This window comes from Schistocerca serialis, chromosome 4 (assembly GCF_023864345.2).
Source record: "Schistocerca serialis cubense isolate TAMUIC-IGC-003099 chromosome 4, iqSchSeri2.2, whole genome shotgun sequence".
Lineage (NCBI taxonomy): Eukaryota > Metazoa > Arthropoda > Insecta > Orthoptera > Acrididae > Schistocerca > Schistocerca serialis.
Genome location: NC_064641.1, coordinates 153,702,067 through 153,725,420, shown reverse-complemented (window position 1 = coordinate 153,725,420; position 23,354 = coordinate 153,702,067). Strand labels below are relative to the sequence as shown.

The window sequence follows — 23,354 nt, the reverse complement described above, 5'->3', positions numbered from 1 at the left end:
ATATCCCGTGTCGTGTCGTACTCAAACAACACCAAGGGAAGTGCAGATCTAAACATCTTTCCTCTGTCACTGGTGGATCACCATCAGCAGAATCACACTCCGTAACTCCATCACACACAGTGAATAGTTTTACACACCATTACCTGTTTTCTGAAAAAAAAGGGGGCATTTGTCTTTAACCTTTTTGACTTTTTTGTCATTTTCTGTGAGCTAATGTGGAGGAAGACTTTCTTAATTGGTATTTTCATTACTGCTATCATGATGTTGTACTGTCTGTCTTACACAGTCAATTTTTCTAGTCTCAGGAGATTAATATGTATGAAACTAAGTCAGAAACTTGATAACCCATTACAAATATTGGATAAATTTAGGATTTTGTTCCTTTACAGGTCCTACTTGATTCTTGGTAAAGAACGTGAAGGTGACCAACCTGGTCTGACCATAGGACGGCGCTCTATTGTCATAGAATGGAAAGATGAATGGCACAGGCGAATGAGACGCTTCCAGCATCGAGCACGCAAATGTGACTGAAACCTGTAGAGGCAACTCCACATCTTGTGACAAAGGATCATTCACTTACAGATTCTGCAATAATAACATGTGACAGAAATAACACTACAGCATATTCTTAGCAGCTGCTGTGTGTTTTTCTGCTCACTCATGGCCATATTGCTTTTTACATTACAAGATTTTAAGAAAGGTATCGTGAGTAAGGTGCTACCTATTTTTGGTTACCAACTGCTGAATCCCAGAATTCTCATAATTACGTTTTTATGTAACAGAGGTACAAGAAGTCAGTATTAGACTGTCATATATATAAACTGTAACATATCAAACTGAATGGTAAGTCAGCATAAGAAGCAAAACTAATAACATATTCTCAAAAATCAGGCTATTCATAGTAAAACAGGTTTCCTCTGGTAACACCAGTGAAAATATATGTTAAGCTAGTAGTTCAAGATGTATCATTCACCGGATTCTTAAGTCCAAATCTAATAAGCTAATGACATATCTCAGATCTGCGAGTGAAATCCTGCAAGTGCAACAAGTGTTAGTGGAAGAAGAAAGTTACCAGAATCTTGTGAGAATTGTAGACTGCAGGAATAAAGCAGAAAAGAAAGTGGGGAGTGTGGCAAGTTCATGATTGTACAGAAAAGTATTAGCCAAACCACGATAATGGTGGCATTATTTAATTGAATGTCTTTTGCATTAGTAACTGTATATTAAGAACAAATTTACAATATTAGAACTTTTCATATTAGATAATTTTTATTAATTTATTATTAAATGAATTTCCTTTGTTAAAGCCCATAATATAATGAGCAAGATCTGTATAAGATGCAATTAGTGTTTAGACAAAGTGAGAAGTGATTTACTGCTTGTAGCTGCAAATCTGCAGATGTTTCAGAAATTCATGTTTAATTCTTTTTGAAATAAACAAAGAACAGTGAGAATAGTTGCTTTATTGTGGGAAGAGAAAACCTGTTATGTTTCACTCTGAAATACATACAGGGAAGTCATAAACGGCAAAGTAAGGGGAAAAAAACTGCTTTCTACATGAGTGACTTGTTGAGTCTTAAACAGAATGCCATCCAAAAACCATAAAAGAAACAAACAAGCTGATAGTTATGAGTACTACATTAATTTCTAGAATTCTATTTGATCATCTGCATTATTTTTGTGATTATCTCCTTGACTGTTGTTGCAATGGATTTGGTATGTGCTCAGGACTGTGTGTAAAGGGCAGTTGCCCTTGTCCTACGAACTGCTAAATCAGTACTATAATCAACTGTATCAGAATTTGTTTGTATAGTCTCAGTGTCCAATTTAACAAAATTTTAAAAATAATCATTACTTAATGTATCAGAGTTTGTGGACAAATTCCAGTCTTTAGACAAGGTTTTCATTTTCTAGTATACTGTTTAAGTTTTATGACTTTATTAGAAAGTCCACTTGATCTTTGTGGTTTAAGAAAGAACTTGTAATTAAGGCAAACACATTTGAGAGAGCTTTTAGCTACATTGTAATTTGATTACCCTTTCTTTTGCAATTAAATTAGAAAATTTACTTTTGGGAAAATATAGGTTCATTCAACTTGTTTATTGCAATTTCTTTTGCCTTTAAGCAATCTGACTGAACAGCCACATTAGATTTACATTTGTCTAGCTTGTGTTCAATGTTCATATCTCTGACAAGAACTATGGAGCAAAAGCTACTTGAAATGAACTTCACTAACTGAAACCCAGTTGTCAGTTTTGCACAGGTTTGATAAAGTGAAGTCTGCCAATGCACTTAGTTCATAGACCAATGATTTTTGACTATTATTTAAATAAAAATATTTATATCATATTTGTAATTTTACACAAACTTTTTTATGTGCTAGCACAACTTGTACAGTATTAATGTAAAGCTATCATGTGCCATAACACAGTGTTGTAGGTATGTGTCAGTAAGTTCCTAAAATTGTGTTGCTATAACTAAGTACTTTTGTGCACTTCATCTTAAAATCTGAATTGCAGAATTTTTTGTGTTCTGGTATCAAGAAAGTTTCACTGATGGATACACATGAATGCGGGTCAAAAATCGGCAGAACATGTATATCAAACTGTTTCAAACATTTAAATTCCATTAGTCTGGTTCACAGACCAGGGGCATCACACAGTATTGTCTGTCACCATATCTCACACTCGCATTCACAGTCTGATTGGTCAATAACTGCACAATTAAATAAATTTAAAATGAATCCTGAGTAGAACACAAGCAATGGAATGAGTGAATACAAGTGTGTGTGTGTGTGTGTGTGTGTGTGTGTGTGTGTGTGCACGCGCACACACACTTCTTTGAGACAGTGAGTGACTGGTTCCCTTAACTCATTCCATTGTTTAAAATATTATCTCAAGTACTTAAATGCATCATTGTTGGAACACAATGAATTAATAAATTAATAACTGAAAGCCAGCATTCACTATAACATTGCACTGTTTCTTATGGAAAGGCATAAATGAACAAAAGTGCTGCATTTGTTCATTTTGCATCTCATAGAATGTCGCATGAAGATGCAGGTCTTACAAAATTACAGGACATGTTGACATTGCACACACATGGTTTTGTGGACAAGATACTTAATATGAGCTATTTTAAAAAATGTTTGTCACATTGTCCAATAGTTCTTATGTTCATTTGCAATGTTACTGACAAAGAGAGGTACCCAGTGATGCGATTGACTTTTGAAACTATTTATACGGTGTTCTAGGTTAAGATCCCAGGTATTGCCTACTGCAGTCATTCACAATCGTACGCCCTCGTTTGCAAGTAATTGGCCAAAAAAAAAAAAATAAATCATCACACCACACAACAGTATGTAATGCAACTTTTTTAATGCTGTTGAGATTAACATAAAATTCTGAATTTCTTTCTTGTCAATTAATCGCAAGCGAGGGCCCACTAAGTTGAATAGCTACAGTATGTGATACCTGGGATCTTAACTGACATCACCTTAGAGACAGTTTCAAGAAGTTGACCGCTTGTGACCTTTCCTTGTAAGAAATAGGACACTACTTATGTGATTATTAATCTGTATCAACAAATAATTGCAATCACAAAGACACTAATCTTTACCAACAGTGTATTTCATATTTCAATGTCACATTTGACCTCATTTCTTACCTTCCAGGAAGTGTGACTTCTGTTAAGGCAATTAAACAACATGGAACACTGGAATAAGTAATAATAATGTATGAGGTATTACACACAAGTGCAGCACGTCACACTCATTTAGTATTAATTGTATGAGTATCGTATTGAAAAAGAATTTATATGGGGCACTTTTTTGTTCTCTGCATATTGAGCTGCACACATGTAATGAATGAAAAATAAGGGCAGTGTGACTAGGAGGGTGCTCATCAAATATTATGCAGTAAAGTCTATTTCATTATTGGAAGCACCTGAAACATGTTTGTCTCTAATCTGTCACCTGATTTGTTAGAAATCAACCAAAATGACAGAAATTTACAAGATTTTGTTTAATTTTGAAGGGCTTCCTTCTCTACAATCAAACCAATTATTGTTGGATCACAACTGCAATAAAGTACATTCAGTGTTGAAAAATCATTACTACAGCGAATCATGCAAATCTTGCATTCATTTCAGGTTATTAATGTGTAATGTCTCCTTGATAATTCTAGTATGTTATTTTCAGCTGCAGTGATTATGTTCAGTGTGACAATAGTAAAACATTCTGTAACATACACATTTTTGAAGCTTAGGCTAACTTATTCCACTGTGGCAAGCAACTGATACACATTACTATAATCACACACAGTTAAGTTACACATAACAACAAATGGCAAGTTTTTTTGCCAGTTCACTGGCTTAATAAACTTTTGGCTCATTTCATCACAACATGAAACGAGATTAACCCATTAATGACTACATGCTTCATGTTAAGTTTCAAACTTCAGTACTGGTAAGATTGAGCAGTGTGTCCAGTAACTGCTGTATACAATTAATTACTGTTGATATTGCATTTGTTGGTTTTATTTCACTGTGCAACAGCAATGAATCCCATTACAGTTGCTTATTTTATGCTTGTGCCATACGCTGTGCAATGTTATGAGAACTACGGTAACAGAATAATTTTTTCAATAAATTTTTTCTGCCTCTCTCAGGTGTGTGCATGTGTGTGTGTGTGTGTGTGTGTGTGTGTGTGTGTGTGTGTGCGTACCTGCATGTGTGTGTGTGTTTTGCACCTTTCTTCCAAACGACATAGCCCCATGACATCTCTCTCATCATCACCAACATCTGAATGTAGTTATCAATTTGGATACCATGTACTTAGACCACAGGTGCTTATAATTGACAGTAATAGAATGTACACATGAAAGTTGTATCACTAGAAGATTCTTAATAGTGGTAATAATACTTTTTAATAAATTCTAATTTATGAGCTCAACTCTGCTGGAGCAAATGAATTTAAACTGAAGGCTGATTAAGTTCTGGTATTTGGCACTAATTACTGTTGAATAGCACTCTGTAAGAGGATACAAAAAAAACAATATGGTATGCTTAATATAAGAGGATATTTGTACTTCAATTTTGTGCTTCTAACTGGTACATGTTGTAGCAGTATATAGAATATAAATATGTATATTATGCATATACAAAGTGCATGTTGCTAACAATATAAATGTTATCAATTTAAAAACCTGTTTACGTGGAGTAATTTAAATACCTCCAAAATGTTTGTAGTAAAGTAGGTGAATACAAAATAAAGTGAATGCTGTAAATTTATGCATGATTTCTGTAACTTTGTACCATATACTGATTTAGTGCAGAGGATTCTTCTTGTAAATTGTTTATTTATCCCCCTCAAAACCCCTAAATTTATGTACAAAATGTATTTAAGTAAAATATAAAATTTAAATGGTTTGATTCTTTATTAACAAAACATGTTATGAAGAAAAGGGAAGACAGGACAAGAAAACTATGCACCTCATTGTACTCATATCACATGAAGAGTGGAAATGGGAAGCATTCTCAGTGCCATTTTTGTCAAAGATGTATTTACAGTGCTGTTGTGTTATCAGTACTCTGAAACATTTTCTCTGTGATCTGACAATTGGAATGAGTCTATGGACATGCAACAAATAATCATTATTAGATGGTGCATGGTCGTTGTTCTGAGCAGTGCTTCCCTTTGGGGTTCCAAATACCATTTGTCAACATCTCCTTGTCTTAGCCTGGGGTGGTTTGAAGAGACAACACACAAGTTTTTGGTGTGTGGGCACAGGTTTTTGAGATGCGACAGAGATTTTGCAATTATAGAGAAATAAGAAAGGTAAGCATAGCCACTGTTCTGCAAGATTTACATAAGATTGTTGAGTCAGCTAGGAATCCATTCCATGTAATTCCAATGCATATGACTTGACTTCTTGGATTCTAAAGATTCTACTGAAACATTGTCAATGCAGATATATAAGATCTCGAAATGCAATACGATCATTCAACTCAAACAGCTATTTAATATCCTCACTCTGAAACAGCAGGCCCTCTCTAGAACAGTTCCGACCCAAGTCCCAATAGGTCCCTCCTCCTCTTCTCTCAAACTATCCTGTAAACATATTTCATGAGTTCCTCACTCCAATCACTGCCTCTCAGTCCTTCCCGAAAAATACCAGTGAAACCCCTAAATCTGAGTCAAACTGAGTCTAGCTATTCTGCTCCACAGAATTACAGAAGGAGCCTGAGTAATTGCTACACCAAATGATCTATTTGGTTTCTCCCACCTAGTAACAGTTTCCCAGAATTCCAACTGTCATTAATAATCCTCCCAGCGGACAAGAACTCGACCACTGTAGTACTTGACCCTGAGAATTATGTGGCAGAGGGGCATCATCAGCTCTTGGGAACCTCAACACGTAAAACTGTTCCAATGATACCATTCCTTCCATCCAGGCTAACCTCCAATAGATCCCTAAAACACTAGGCCCCTCACAAGGACTCACATCTCCCACAACTACCCTACAGATCTTATTCGCAAACAAGTTAGCCAGTCAAGTGTCCTCCTCTCACCCTCTGACTAATACAGTTCTCACTTCCAAAATATTCTGAAGTGATACCCTCATTACCCAGTACCACTCATGTCTTGAATGCCTAAAAATTTTACTCCACAAAGGCTATGAGTTTCTCAAGCTGAGCTCTGAAATGAGATCCTCTCTCCCTGGTAACCTTTACACGCCAACCATTGTCACTTTCAGTCACCCTTCTAACCTCCACAACACCCTACTCAAACCTTAGGACATTTCCAAAACATTATTTGTACCTCAACGTTCCTATTCATGGAGTCATCTCCATGTAATACATGCCCCATGCAGCCATCAACTACCAGCTCCACCACTGGCAAATCCTACGGTACCGTAAGTCGAGCAACTTACAAAACAACATGTTCATCAACTAACTTTGTGTCAATTGCACAGTGTTTTATACAGATATGACCATCACTAAATTAAGTGCATGAAGAGGCATGGGATAATTGTCTGCTTTGGTGATGCTCAGTACCCAATCACTGAGCATGCTCCACAGAATTACAGAAGGGGCCTGAGTAATTGCTACACCAAATGATCTATTTGGTTTCTTCCACCTAGTAACAGTTTCCCTGAGCTCCAAAGATGGAAGCATATCCTCCAACATGTCCTTGTATCCCAGCATACTACTACTAGACTTCATCTCTGTTAACACCCCACCCCTCCCCTCCTTTTTCATTATATAACATACAAAGTGGTCGAAAACAGTCTAAAAAAAATCTTGTAAAGGTGTTGCACAGGATGTTGTGGTGCTGCTTTTCAGACTGTTTCTGTCAACCCCATATATCTCACCTACTGTCTCTGATACCCTGCTTTCATCTTTGTCCTCAGCTGAAAACTACGATCTCCAGAATGCTGTTGAATCATTGTTGGAATTCTTGTATGGGGACACAAGTGTGAAGGAAAAGTAGTTATATGGCCATGCATTAAAGCAAAAATAGCAACATTCCATTCTAAAAATGCAAGGGCTCGGTGTCTGAACTTATGGTTTGTTTTCTTTATTAACAGGTAAAATTTTTACCATGAAAATATGAAATGCCAATATCTTTAATTCAGGAATTTTCATAATACGATACATATCTAGATTAACTTTTCTGCTTCAAATGACCATTTCATTATCTTTCTAAAATATGGAGAGTTCTTGTAAGGCACCTCAAACATCTCATACCAGTAGAAAACAGACTGTACTCAATTAAAGGAAAATGTCAGATGTGTAATCAATTCATAATGTACAATACTTCATATTCGACAATCACTGTAGAAAGTGTATGGTCTACATTCCTATAGTCTGCCCAATGTGGGAAACAATATTTTGTTCTCATAATCACCGACATCTCTTCATCCATGGCTGTCACCCTCTCACCCACCTCCAGAATCTCGGCACTTATTCTCAAATCAACTTCATCTGGACATTCCTTCTCAATCCTATGGTCACTACAACCAGCGCAGCATTGAAAAAATTCTTTTCTACTGAGCCATGCATGTCACACCTGCAGTGGGAAATAAGCTTATGTCACTGACAGTTTTTACAGTCAGACTATACACTGCTCAATTAGCCCATACACAAACATTCAGCTCTCCTGCCCCCACCCCCGCAATGTCCAGTATTTTCTTTTTGTAATCCAGGTAACACATCTTTACTGTTTACCAACCAGTGACCAGTACTGCTCATAATGTCCATTATCATTCAGGCCTTCAAAATTCTATTACATCCTTAATCAGGGCTTTGACAACTTCTTGGTACGCTTTGACTTTATAAATGTCATATTACAATCCTATTCTGGGCCCCAAAAACAGTATTCTTCAAACAACCAACCAAACAAACAATATCCTTGTCCAGGCAGTTTTTAACTCTACCCCATTAGGCATAGGGACATGAGAGCACCCATCAAATTGCCAGCACTCAGGTACATGTCATATAGGCTACATCCAGGTAGCCCCGTTCCACCACATTCTGTGTGTGTGCGAGCCACTTTGTCATCCCTGGCCACAGGCAGTTCACCACATCAGTATGTAGGCTACTGTTCAGTTGGCTTACTGCCCATGCGTGAGCTGTCTGCGCACCCCTCATTACGGACACATGAGCTAGAACAACATTCTCTAATCCATCTGTGGTCCCTATCATGCACCACACATGTCATTAAACTATTGGCAATGCCTATGAGAGACCTTCCCATGTGCCAACTACCACCACCTATAGCAATCCAGTTGCAAGTGTTTTCAGTCCAATAAGAGGTAGGGCCATGTGTGAAAGCAGTCACATCATCATCTACCAACAATGTGAAACTATTGTGCAGCATTTAATGTATGTATGACTAGCTGTTTAGCTATGCGAAAACCACTGCATAACTACAAACTCTACTCAACTACCTGGTTGCCAAATGTGTTCCATACAACAATAACTTTCCCATTTCCCCTGAACGTCATTGTTGGAAGCTGTCCTTCCAACATGCTTTCTGTTCCTGTAGTCCCCATGATATAAACCTCTACTAGTCTGCATTCTTGGCCACTATCTCTCCCCCCACCCCAAAAGTTCTTTTCCATCTCTCTGACAACCACTCATATACAGTCCACCTTTTTTTCTATTTCATCAATAATATCTTATGCAAGCCACAGATGTTGTAGTCATTGGTCCAAAGATGGATAATTAACTTGCTTGTTCAAACCCAAGTCATGTCTGCTAATTCTGTAACTGAGTACACCACTGTTTTGCTACAGTTGACCAACTGCATTATGTCCGCCTTGGTAGCTGCGGGGTCATTGCAGCAGGGTTTGATTCCCGGCCAGGTCGGAGTATTTCTCTGCTGAGGGGCTGGGTATTGTGTAGTCCATGCCTTCATAGTGTCATAACTGACCCGAAAATCACCTGTGTCGCATGACACGTCTAAACTATGTAAATTCATATTAAGATATGGTTTGCTCCTAACGATGGTTTGTATTGTCAAAGCATACTGTCATATCATCTTCTCACTGTTGAGATGACTGTATGAGCATGCCCTGGGGCAAAAAAGAGCCTGCATATTCTTCAACTTGTGAACATAAAATGCTGTATTACAGACCTTTACATCAGTGCTGACCATGTCAGTGTACTTTAGAGGAATTTCGAGTCTCCACGCCACCATGATGTACACATACTTGTTGGTCACACTTGTGCACCATACAATCTTAGCAACTTTGTGTCAATTGTTGTTTGTACAATGTAATAAACTTTCTTGTATTCCCTTGACAGAGTTATCATACAACGTTTGGATTTGTAACTTTCAACCGTTCATTCCCTAAAGTGAATATATACTCATGAACCAGAACATTGTGACCACCAACCTTATAGCTGGTATGTTCACCTTTGGCATGAATAACAGCAGCGACACATCATGGCATGCAATGAGGCCACAGTAGGTCACTGGAGGGAGTTGGCACTGCATCTGCACACAAATCACCTAATTCCTGTAAATTCAGGGGAGGAGGGGCGACAAGCTCTGAAATTGTGTTCAATCACATCCCTGATGTGTTTGATGGGATTCAGATCTGGCGAGTTGGAGGGCCAGCACATCAACTGGGACTAGCCACCGTGTTCCTCAAATCACTGCATCACACCCCCCTCATGTTCTGACATGGCACAGTATCTTGCTGAAAAACGTCACTGCTGTCGCGAAACATGTTCGTCATGAAGCGGTGTACATGGTCTGCAACCACTGTATGATACTCCTTGGCTGTCATGGTGCTCTGCACAAGCTCCACTGGACCTATGGATGTCGATGTGAATGTTCCCCCAGATCATAAAGGAGCCGTCACCAGCTTGTCTCCATCCCACAGCATAGGCGTCAAGGGGCTGTTCCCCTGTAAGACAACGGATTCGTGCCCTCCCATCAGCATGATGAAGATATCGGGATTCATCAGAGCATGGAATGCTCTGCAACTGTGCCAACATCCAGTGCCAACAGTCACCTGCCCAATTTCAGCTGTAGTTGTCAATGCCGTGGTGCTATCAAAGACACATGCATCGGACATTGGCTGTAGAGGCCCATCATTCAGAGGATTTGGTGCACTGTACATTCAGTCACACTTGTACCCTGCCTACCATTAAAGTTTGATGTTAATTCCATCACAGTTTGTGGCCTGTCCTGTTTTATCAGTCTGCCCAGCCCATAACATCTGAAATTTCTTTTGAGGGGTAGCCACCCGACCCCATGACGTCTGGACACAGCTTCACCTTGGTTTAGCCACGTGTTGAAAAATCACTGCTCAAACACCCTAAGAGTCATGCAGTTTCTGAAATGCTCGTGCCAGAGCCTCTGGGCCATCATAATCTGCCCTCAGTCCAACTCAGACAGGTCATGCACTGTCCCCATTCTACACACGGACAGCACACTCACTGATGCTACATGCACCGTGCTTGTGACTGACTAGTAGTCATTCCTTGCCAGGTGATGTTGCTATTACCTGGATGAGTTTATACTGACAGTAGTTAAGCAGTCATAATGTTCTGGCAAATAAATGTAGTTAAGGATAATGAAGGAGGAAGAAGTACTGGTCAGTTTGATTTTTACAAAAACTTACATCTCTTTTTATTCATAAACTGCTCTACCACTAGTAAATTCCACAGTAATTACAATGTGACTGAGCCAAAAACAAAACAAGGAACTTCAGTCTTTGCATGATATTCACCACAGCACCACAATTCCACAGCAGACAGACTTAACTGAAAGTAACAGAGATTTAAACTTTTTATCCACTGACAGCCTGCATCAGTTTTGGCTGTTTAATCCCAAGTGATCGTAATAGTGCTTTGGCAGAAGGATCTCTACCTCTAAATCTTCTGAACACTTCACCCGGATGACAAGCTCCACCAAGTGCCAGGTAAGTGGAACGAAACCTGTGCAAACAATCATAACTTACAGTTTGCAATACACAGAGAAGTAACAAAGCAATACGACAAGTAATTTCATTTAAAGTAACACTTTTTTAAATTTATCTTTAGATTTCAAACAACTAATGTTGCTTTAACTTTGTAAAATGTTTAACCTAATTTTGACTACATATTACGCAACACAAGCCAGTTGCCCATTCATTTTACACTCCAATAATTACAAGCAATCTACTCGAAACCGAATAACAGCTGTAGCTGCCACTGACGGGGGGAGGTTGGAGCTGTAATAGTATCAACAATGGAAGCAAAAATCGGTGAAAAATACAATGGGAAACTTACCACATTAAGTAGTAAATACAGAAAATAAAGAGAGACATAGAATAATAAAATGCAAATTTCAGTCTTTTACTACTGAAGCTTAATTGTATTCACAAAGGACAAAATGTGCAATAATCTACATAAAGATGGCAGGAAGACCAAAACAGAAGTTGTTGAGTCACATATCCTCATCCCTATTCAATCCTTGGTGAATAACCTGGTAGTATTAAAATACTATTGTAAATGTTACTAACTACACTGCTCTATTTACAGCAGCTGTCATTGCCATTTCCTGAAGCTTAGCCGTAGGTTCTCAATTTTGACATTCCTCTTCAGGTTTCCAGTTCCCCCCTCCCATTTTCTGATGCTATCATTTCTCTTCAGATATTGCTCGTCTGCCTTCAATCTCAATATTTTATGCATCTCATTCATTAACCAAGACTGAATTATCAGGTCCACATTTCTGCATCATTTGACTTCTCTTAATTTCAAGAAAAGGAATCCAAAAGTTCGCGAATAATAATGGAGTGGGTAAAAAAATAAAGTGAGATCCTGCTTCATAATTGTGAACCAACATTTCAAAAACTTTTACAAGCACCTCCCTTCCTCCACAATGGTTGGAACTTACCTCACTGTTTCATTAGTTCAGCATTCCACTACTTCTTCCCACACGATTAAGCAAGCACCCCACTATACGTCAAAGAGAAATAGCACAGCTAACATGTTATTCAATCATTTTGGAACAGTTATATTTGACAGTCTTCAGGTAAGCAGCTGAAAATACAGCTGTAATTTACAAATTCTTTATCCTTCCCCACCACAAATCCATTATAATTGTGGTGACACATTTGATAATGTAAGTGTGGCTGGGTATAAATTGAAATTAAAACTTCAGGCTGTTGTTTGATGAGAGCCAAGTTGGTAAATCTCACCAGTTGTTACATCAAACATACTCACAACCAGTAGCAAGTCAGCAGTTTATCAGACAGTTTTTTGTTGTCACTTTGAATTTGACATATCATGAAGTATATTCGCCAACGTTGCCAGACAGCAAAACTAATGATTACAAGTGATAACACCAAAAAGGCAGCATGTAAGCTGAAATTGAAAGCCAAGTTTGATAATGAATAGTGTGATATTTACTCATGGTTTAACAAAGATGAGATGGTTATAATGCTCACTATACTGTGTAATCCAACTCATTTTAGTGGGCCTCAAAGAAGCAAAAACGATGATAAAATACATGAAAACACTGCGGTATACTGAAACTCCATTCATCTGTCAGCCTTATAAATTCAAATGAAGGTTCTTTTGGTCTTTCTCAGGAAAGTAGAGGCCTGCAAAATGTGTGAGCTGCAGAAGTAGCATTTGTGTTTCACTCACTCAAACAGTCATTGTTCTACACGTACACATCACAAGCCACTTCATGGTGTCCGACAGATTGATTGTGGGCTGCTGTACAAATTTATACTCAGATCTATCTCCCGATTCAAAAAACCTCTGGAAAAATATTTATTTGCATGTACAAAGGCAACAAATATTATTTTGTCAGTGCTAGGTCCATAAGCAATTAAGCAACTCATTATTATTGTCTTTCTTTGGTGCACTCAGCAAAAAGGGGACCTCAAAACTTTTCCTCTCATAGCATATTATTTTTCTTGTGAAAAAGCTGTCAGGTCACTGAACAAAGCTTTTCTCATTTTACAGCAGTGATAGTGAAACATTCAACTGCCAGGAATCAAAAGTGAGCTTAGCAAGGCACCTTTACTCCTCAAGAATAACCTCAGTTTTTGTTCTAATATTGTTGCTGTAAATTTTGTACCGACCTAAAGTGCATGCATCAAGCTCCACATAGAAAATCCCAGCTTGCTCATGGCACTATGTAACTGTCACCTCTTGAATAATGCAGCAAATGCTCTTCAAAATGACGTGGCAACTATCATCAATAAGACATACAATGAATTCTATCAGTCCAAGAAACACTATCATCATTACTCCACAACCTCATGATCTCTCTCATCTGCCTCACCTGCTCCTCCTCGGCCCAGCATGTCACCTTCCTGAACATTGATCTCCACCTCTCTGATGACCCCATAAAAACGTCTGTTCATAGCAAGCACATTTATCATCAACAGTACCTCCGTTTTGATAGTTATAGAAGAGATGGCAAAAGAAGACCATTGACAGCTGCATTGGGCTTGTTGAAGGTGTTTCAACCAATCACATAACACGATTTTGTAAACATCTCAGTGATGCTGCAGATGTATAGTTGGCATGTTTTCCACCCGCAGCCACTTGTTCTCTGCAGTTGAAAGACGGCAGTAGCAATGACAGCTGTCAAGGATCTTCTCCTGCTAACTGTACTACAGACATGGCAGCTCAAGAACCAATGAGCAGCCAGTTCCTGGATGAAAGTCCTAGCAAGAAGAATGCGATTAGATCAAAAAATTGTACAAAAATGATAATGCACCGATATAAAAGATCCCAAAGATTCCAATTATTTGTAAAAGTACTCATAACTAACACACAACAGCCACTCCTTTGAGAAACACCTCTAATCATAACTTATAGCATAAAAAATTAATGATCAACTAACCTTTTACCAACAACCTGGCATTCCTCTTTGTTCTCAAGTCCTGCTTCTAGAAAAGCACTGAACACATCTGCAGCCACTAAACGAGCCCAAATATGACTGTAATATGCTGCTGCCCATTCATCTGAGAATATGGCTGAAAATGAGCAGGGATGAGAATCCTTTTTGTCCAATGGAAGAACATTATATTGTGGCCACATTCGTTCAATCACATCCACCCAAAATTCTGTTCTGTAACAATATTAGAATAATACAGGATACATCTGTTTTTGTTCTCTTGGAGAGGGGGGAGGGGGGGGGGGGACACATTACAATAGAAAACATAGCTACTATTTTTGTATCAGCTACTTTCAAGTCAAATTCTACATAATTACTGTTGATTAAGTAGATCCCAGCAGGAGGTTTGAATCAAACTAGTCTTTAAATGAAGACCACAACAAACAGATTGTCTCTTTACAGATTATTTCAGATAAGGATTCTTACATTGTATTTGTATAACAGACAATAAAGTTGTTTCAACTAATTAAGCCTTTGTAATATTTGTGGCTGATTGGCCCTCACAGAAAATGCAGTGTGGTACAATATGGCTTAAACCCAGTTGGGCAACAACTGGTGCATTGTGATCATGTTAATGATCAACAGCATACCCTTATAAAGAAGTGTTGCCTTTCCTTGCTTTTGACTAGCTAAGTGTGTGCACTGGGGCAGTCACATACATAGTGTGACAGTGCATTTTCATTCAAATTGGATTATGTGCACGCATTACATTCCGAGTGTCACAAAGTGTAGCTGTACACATTGCACCATGGCAATAAAATTACTGCAGTATCCATGAAAAATACAAAATCACTCACCAAGTTCAGATAATTATAGATACTCATTACAGTCATGGCAGTTGTGATCAGCAGAGCTATGGCCGAGAGAGACCTTCTGGGAGAAGGACACAACTATACAAGACACAAGGTGAATAGACAGAACTTTCACAGTTTGCCTTAAGTATACATTTTCAACAGCAATGTGGTATGTCCAGCTCTCACAACTAGTCCACCTCATCACATTTTCGGAAGTAATTTCGATTGGAGATGTTGTACTTTGTCATTACTTCCATATACAACAGTTCAAAGAAAAATGCTGCCTGAATTTAAGAACTTATAAAGAATGATGTACAGGTAAAAACACACAGAATGAAATTAGTTTAAATATGTTTCATGATACTGACTTTCGTTAAAAACAACCTGTTCAGCATAAGACAGTGTCCAATCCAGAAAAATGTTAATATAACTTTTATTTATAGCTATGTTTTTCTATCTATGAGAATGACTGTCATACTAACGAAGAGTGTAATTCAATGTCAAGAGCAGAGAGGTAGAGTTCTCTGCAGAGATCATATCCAGCCATGTGGTTTCGCAGCTGAACCAGTTGCTCTACAATTGGAGTTGGCAGTGGTTCTCCAGTTTCATAGTGTCCACTTAAGGATTCCAGAAAGCTCCTTTGATACAACCTAATAAAAGAAAAAAATTCTGTGACAGTGTTCACAATAACAAATTCACATTACATTGAAAGCTATTATGAGTGTATAGACGGTGTCTGTATCATATTTTACCAAGATTTTAAAATACTTTTTATATTTCAGCTACAGTTCTTGAAATGTTAATTTACATTTAACAATGAAATCATCTCTCTGATCATATTCTCAAACATTCTGAGAGGAATTCTTACTGACCAATACAACAAAATTAACTTGTGGCCTCATGTTTGTATTTTTCATAATACATTTGCATTGGAAATGTCATATAAATCATTTCATTCACCTAACCTTAAATGTCATGGTGCTTGAAAGTTAAGAAAGAAATTTCATCAACAGACAAGATAAATAAGATTTGAAAACCTAAATAATTGGGTATCATACCAAGAAAGGGCAAGTGGATAACTAAAGACAAATATATTTGGGAGAGATAACATAAGAAATAAGAAATAGTAAAGAGAAAAAACTGGACATTGGGTGAGGTGGTGGTCAATGAATGTGGCATGAGGTGTGTGAAACAACCAATTGAATATTTATCTTCATGTCAATCCACTTTCCTTCACTAGTTACCCATAAACCCCAATAATAAACAAAAATACTTACTTTCTGATGGTTTCCATCCTTACTGTGCATAATTTTCCCTTCCTAAAATCCTTGATAAGTACCTTAATTTTCAAATATGAGAACACACAGCTCCACCATAACCTCAATTTCTTACAATGAATCACCAGACTAGATCCTCAGACAGACTTATGGTACAACCAGAGAAACACTAAAAGCATAACAGTTTGCGAAATGAGAGAAAGAACTGGATTATGTTAAATAATGTATTTGCTGGAGCTATAATTTCCTTAGGCCATGCATTGAAGACAGCTGCCATAATCATCTACAACCACTACATACTTGCAAGAATATACTAAAACTCTTCAAAAAAACTGGAGGGAGAAATTTACAACAGGTTCAAAAAGTCAAAAACTCCAAAACTGAAGAATAAGAGAGCAAGGAGGGAGGAGAAAGAAGATAAATGACAGAACAAACAACAACTGAGTAAATCCGAGAAAAGGGCAGTGAACTGTAAGGCATACACAGAAAGAGGGTTGAATAATGAAAAGATATGACTACTACAGGACAGCAACACATTGACAGTAATACTGGCATGTTGTAGCCACACTTGAGGCCAAAATCCGAAAGCACAGTTGTCATTGAACTACAACATTTAGCACTGAAATCACATTTCTTAAGATAATCATCACATAGCCAGAACGGAACCGACCTCCTCAATGGAGAGTGGAGCTATTTATACAAACATCAAATATTCTCGAACATACAGGCATATGACATTTCAAGTAAAGGGTAACACAGAAAATGGGAACATTTCCACAATCCAATATAACTAGAAGTGATGAAGGAAAGAAATTTCATTCATAGTAATTGAAACTTACAACTTTCCACTTACAAAACATTGATAGCATTTATCTTTTTTTATTACGTCCTTTAGATGGCATCGTCCTGTGCAAATACATTCGTGAAATCTGCTGTTGAGACTCCACACTGACCACTCCAACATCTCAGCTGGGATATTGTGAACTGCATCTGAATTCTCTGTTTTAAGTCATCTAGGGTTCTTGGTCGAGTTATGTAGACTTTGCTCTTGAGGTAGCACCACAAGAAAAAAATCACAAATGGATAAATCTAGCAATCTAGGGGGCCAGGGAATGTTACTGAATTGGGAGATCACACAGTTGCCATACAATTCTCATACATATGCCATTGATTGCCGTGCAGTGTGTGACATAACTCCGCCCTGCTGAAACCAGGCTTCTTGAATGTTTGGAAAGAAGTTCAAAGCAAATTAACGAAAGTTCATAACATCTCTGTGTAACAATCGGTATTGACAGTTATTGTGTTTCTCTGTTCATTTGCAAAAAAAATACGGTCCGATAATCCCATGTAATGTAACCCCACACCATACTGTCACTTTACTAGTGTGTAAAGGTCATTAGGAATTGTGTTTTCCCAGTAATGGCAGTCCTGTTTATTCACATAACTTTTGAGGCAAAAATGTGCCTCATCTGACATCCACAACTTGTTTAGTAATTCATCATCATTGTTTATTTTTGTTACCATTTGTTGATAGAATCTTAATCGTAACCGGTAATCATGGTCCTTCAATTGTTGCACCATCTGTAGTTTGTATGGATAAAATTTTAAATCAAGATGAATTCTGCGAACACTCTCCCGGGACTTTCCAACCACTGCTGCTTGCTTATGAATTGAACTCCATGGGCTCCCTAAGACAGACTCGTGTACAACATCAATGTTTGCTGGAGAATGCACAATTTTTGGTCATCCTGATGGTTTCTTCTTGAAAGCAGATCCAGTCTCTTCAAAGTTATTAATCCAACATTATATCGTGTGTTTCGACAGTACAGCATCATGGTGTCCCAAATTACAAAAATGTCTAAACTACCTCTGTGCCGCTATCAATCAATCAATCAATCATTGTTTTTATAAAGCATTTTTATGGCTAATGCACACTGTTGCCAGTTTCACTGATCATGATTACTCAAATGGCAGACTGTTTACTCACTAACTGTCAAGAACCCGCAGTGCTGCCACCTGCCCATGGCTGCCACTGCTCATTTCAAACATTCCAGGTATTCTGTGTCACCATGTATCTCCCAGTAATGATAAATTCTAAATAACAAAGAAACTGCTGGTAGTCGCGTTTGAAGTGGTGACCTGCAGTGTATCGGCCAGCAATGCTAAGCACTATCCCATACTGCATACACCACAAGTTGCAGCAATATGCTCGACCTGACATGAACCCCACTGAGGTGAATGATATTCCACTCTATACAATCCATCACGCACTTTTTGTAAATGTAAACTCTTCACATTTCTAATTTTTCCTGTATACATTAAAAATAGTTTTTCTTTATGAATTTTGTGTAAAATTTCAGGAACAACCACTGATGGTGTTTTTTAAATAAATACAAAACATGGCAGTGTAAAATACTCTTAAATTACTTGAGAAAAAAAAATTAATACAGCCACTGTGGAAGAGGGACATAAAAACAAACCTTTATATGTTTACTGTGTGCTTCAGTAAAGCAAAAAATCTTACAAATATTCACAATACAAGAAACAGGTAAATACCTTCATTTCAACTATTACAGTTTGTTCCACTCAAGAAAGTGAAGGTATACATGTAGAGGGAAAATTACATGGTGAAAGGATGCTAAGTGGCTCACAGAAATAGTCATTGCTACAGATATGAAACAGCTACTACTGAGAATTTATAAGGAGAGAAGAGTAGGGCTTAACATTCAGAATGAAGATGAATAGGACAAAGATAGAGCAGGAAACTGGCCATGGCCTTTTCAAAGTAACCATTCTGGCATTCACCTGAAGTGGTTTAGGGGAAATCACAAAATATTCTATGCTTGGGTGGCCAGACATTTGTATGAACCCCTATCCTGAATGGCAGCCAACTGCACCAGCCATTGCACCACCCTGTTCACGATGAAGAGACAGAACTAAAAATTTATCCAGCACTGAAAGACATTTGAACATGGTCTACCCTCAAGAAAGGTTTGACTACTAGAATAATATCTGACATAGAAATCATTAAACAAATGAGGGCTGTGGGGGGAGGGGAGGGGGGAGATGATGGACTATGATCTTCTTGACAGTTAAGTCCAATATGAAAACAATGGAAGAACTAACTAAAGATCACTGACCAGTTATACAAACAGATCCTCTTGAATAAGAGCCCAATGTTTCAACCACTATAGCACTTTGTTCACTCTTCAATTCCCAAGCAACTGTACATATTTTCCATACGACATACCAAAACATTCAAACTACAAGGGGCATTAGATAAGTAATGGAACACTTCTTTTTCTCGGCCAATTCCGGTTGAAAAACTGTGGAATTTGTTGTGGGGCATTGTGGAATAGTCTTACTTCAGTCCCTATAGTTTCATGAAGTTCCAACATTTGGCAGTGCTGCATATAGCCTTCAAAATGGTATCTGCAAATCAGAAGCCTTCCAAGCAGAGAGTTGGCATTGAGTTTCTTTAGGCAGAAAACAAGAGCATCACAGATCTTCATGGGTGCTTGCAAAGTGTCTACAGAGACCCGACAGACAAGTCGTTAGGTGAAGCATCATCATCATCACAACAGGGTCGTGCAAATCTGTCAAGTTTCCCGCATGCTGGCCGGCTGCACACAGCTGTGACTCCTGCACTGTTGGAATGTGTGTACTCTCTCATTCGAGGTGACTTACATATTGCAATCAAACACCTTGTTGCTCAACTGGATGTCTCTGTTGGTAGTGCTGACAACTTGTCCACCAGTTGGAATACTCAAAAGTGTGTGCCTGCTGCGGTCCTCACCTAACAGAAAAGCATAAAGAGCAATGAAGGACCATCTGTGCAGAATTGCTTGCATGTTACGAGGCTGATCATGACAATTTGTTGTCGAATATAGTCATAGGTGATGAAACATCACTTTGAACTGGAAACAAAATGGCAATCCATGGAATGGCACCACACGGCCTCTCCTCCAAAGAAAAAAAATTTTTAAATTATTTTTTATATGGTTTTAGGGCACAAAACTGCTATGGTCATTAGTGCTCACTGTGTGGCTTAGGGAAGGGTAAAAAGTACATAAGCAGCAATGGGAGTGAAACTCAAAAAGTGGGGGAAACTAAAAAAACAGGAAAGCTTAGAAAACCACTATAGAAGGGAGGATTGTTTTCCCCAAAAAGAGCTTCAAATTACTGATGTCATCTCACTAACACTGATAAACTCGAGGACACGATCGGTTAAGAACGTGTCATCAACTAAAATGGAAGATATATCAGTCGGCAGCTGTAAACGGGCACGTAGCAGAGTAAAATAGGGGCACTGAAGTAAAAGCTGTCTCACCATCCACAGTTGAGAGCAGTGGTGACAAAGCGGACAGGATCGCCACTTAAAAGATGTAGATGGTTAAAAAGACAGTGCCCTATTCGGAGTCTAGTTAAAATTACCTCCTCCCAACAACAAGTTCGGGAGGAGGAGGAGGAGGAGGAGGAGGAGGTGGTCCAAGCACAGGGAAGAGCTTTCACATCTCACAATTTATTATTGGGACGTGTAGACCAATGTGCATGCCAGGGAACAGCAACACGACAACATAAAACACTCTGCAGATCGGCGAAGGGAATCGAGTGAACAGCAGGCTCAGGAAGAGAGACTGCAGCATTGGCCACTATATCGGCCGCCTCGTTTCCATGGATACCAACGTGTCCTGGGATCCAGAGGAATGCCACAGAGACGCCCCCCAAGTGGAGCAAGTGGAGGCAGTCCTGAATCCGATGGACCAGAGGGTGGACAGGGTAAAGAGCTTGGAGACTGAGGAGAGGGCTGAGCGAATCTGAGCATATAATATACTGTATCCGCTGATGGCGACAGATGTACTGGACAGCCTGGAGAACATCGCAAAGCTCTGCAGTAAAAAATGAACACTGGTTGGGAAGCCGAAATCTATTTGGGGTGTCGCCGACAATATAGGCACTCCCAACACCAAATGATATTTTTGAGCCGTCAGTGCAAATAAATGTGGCATCCTCCATTTGCAAATGCCCGACGATAAACGAGAGAAGGGGCACCATCCTTGGGAAGCTGAAAAAGGTCATGGAGCAGGCAGGTCCGGGGCCGGAGCCAAGGCGGTGCTGTACCCCCAGTTGTCAAGAAAGTTTTAGGAAAGTGGAAGGAAAGACAACATAGCAGTTGATGGAAGTGCACTCCCGTTGGTGGTACAGAGGAAGGGCAGCCTGCATACCCTAAATCCAAGGAGGTATCGAAAAAAAAGGTCATGTGCCGGATTAGCAGACATGGAAGACAGATGGCTAGCATAATGACTGAGAAGGACAGCTCGCCGACTGGACAGCGGGGGTTCAGCAGTCTCAGCATAAAGGCTTTCCACAGGGCTGGTGTAATAAGCTCCAAACGCTAAACACAATCCACGGTGTGGACAGAGTCGAGACGCTGAAGAATAGACGGCCGAGCACAGGAGTAAACTATGCTTCCATAGTCCAATATCGAGTGCACTAACGCGCAATATAGGCAGAGAAGGACCATTCAGTCCACTCCCCAGGAAGTACCATTCAGAGCACGGGGGGTGTTGACGGATTGCAGACAGCGAGCCGAAAGATAGGAAACGTGGGAGGACAAGCACAGTTTTCTGTCAAACATATGTCCCAAGAATTTAGCGACGTCTGCGAAAGGAAGGTTGACAGGGCCTAGATGTAGGGAAGTGGGAAGAAACTCTGTACGAAGCCAAAAATTGACACAAATGGTCTTACTGGGAGAAAAGTGGAAGCCGGTTTCGATGCTCCAAGAGTGGAGGCGATCGAGATATCCTTGAAGACGTCATTCAAGAAGGCTGATCCATTGAGAGCTGTAGAAGATCGCAAAATCGTCCAAAGGAGGGAGCCCGAGACATCAGGAAGGAGACAATCCATTATTGGATTTATGGCGATGGCAAACAGTACAACACTTAGCACGGAGCCCTGGGGCACCTCGTTGTTTTGGGAGAAAGTACGAGAGAGAGAGTAGTGTTCACTCGCACTTTAAATGTGGGCTCTGTCATAAATTCATGAATAAAAAGGGGTAGCTTACCTCGAAAGCCCCAAGAGAACAGTGTGCGGAGGATGCCTGTCCTCAAAACAGGTATCGTATGCTCTCTCCAGACCAAAAAATATTGCTACTGTTTGCATTTCCTTAGAAAATTGTTCATGATATAAGTGGAGAGAGCAACAAGATGGTCAACTGCAGAACGATGCTTTCGGAAACTGCATTGGGCAGGTGTTAAAAGGCTTCAGAACTCCATCCACCAGGCTACACTCCAAAACCTTACATACACTACTCGTGAGAGAAATGGGGCGATAGCTAGAGGGGAGATGTTTGTCCTTTCCAGGTTTCGGAACAGGAATGACGATAGCTTCCCACCATCTTCTGGGAAAAGTACTGTTGGTCCAAGTTCGATTATAAAGGCAAAGGAGGTAATGCAGACTATGGTATGATAAATGCAGCAACATTTGGACATGGACACCATCCGATCCTGGGGCGGAAGAGCAAGAAGAAGAGAGTGGGTGTTGGAGTTCCCGCATGGAGAAAACAGTATTACAGCTTTCGCTATTTTGAGGAGAAAGCAAGAGCTCACACTTCTGCTGCACATTTCTTCGGGAGAAAGGCTGGCGGGTAATTTGAAGAGCTCGAAATCTCAGCAAAGTGTTGACCCAATGAGTTAAAATTGAAAGAAAAAGTTGAAAGCCACAACCACAGCAAGTAAAGTTATGGCAGTGGTCTTCTGGGACACTGAAGAGATTACTCTGTGTGATGTCCTCCATTATGGTGCAACAATCAATTCTGAAGTGTATTGTGCTACCCTCCCAAAACAGAAGAAACAATTTCAGCACATT

At 39.2% G+C, this 23,354-nt stretch overlaps 2 protein-coding genes across 2 annotated transcripts in view; one reads left to right on the top strand and one right to left on the bottom strand.

Annotated features, from left to right (window-relative positions):
* The window catches only part of LOC126474050 (netrin-3-like), a 442,560-nt gene extending 437,134 nt beyond the window's left edge, over positions 1 to 5,426 (top strand). Inside the window, exon 6 of the mRNA XM_050101461.1 lies at positions 390 to 5,426. Within this exon, the coding sequence (XP_049957418.1) occupies positions 390 to 531 (142 nt within the window). The 3' untranslated portion in view covers positions 532 to 5,426. The remainder of the gene's footprint in view (positions 1 to 389) is intronic.
* A 5,690-nt stretch (positions 5,427 to 11,116) lies between these two features.
* Positions 11,117 to 23,354, bottom strand: part of LOC126473685 (uncharacterized) — a 58,870-nt gene continuing 46,632 nt past the window's right edge. Inside the window, exons 12-14 of the mRNA XM_050100921.1 lie at positions 15,693 to 15,860; positions 14,363 to 14,590; positions 11,117 to 11,454 (exon numbers count right to left, since the gene is read on the bottom strand). Coding sequence (XP_049956878.1) covers positions 11,307 to 11,454; positions 14,363 to 14,590; positions 15,693 to 15,860 — 544 coding nt within the window. The 3' untranslated portion in view covers positions 11,117 to 11,306. The remainder of the gene's footprint in view (positions 11,455 to 14,362; positions 14,591 to 15,692; positions 15,861 to 23,354) is intronic.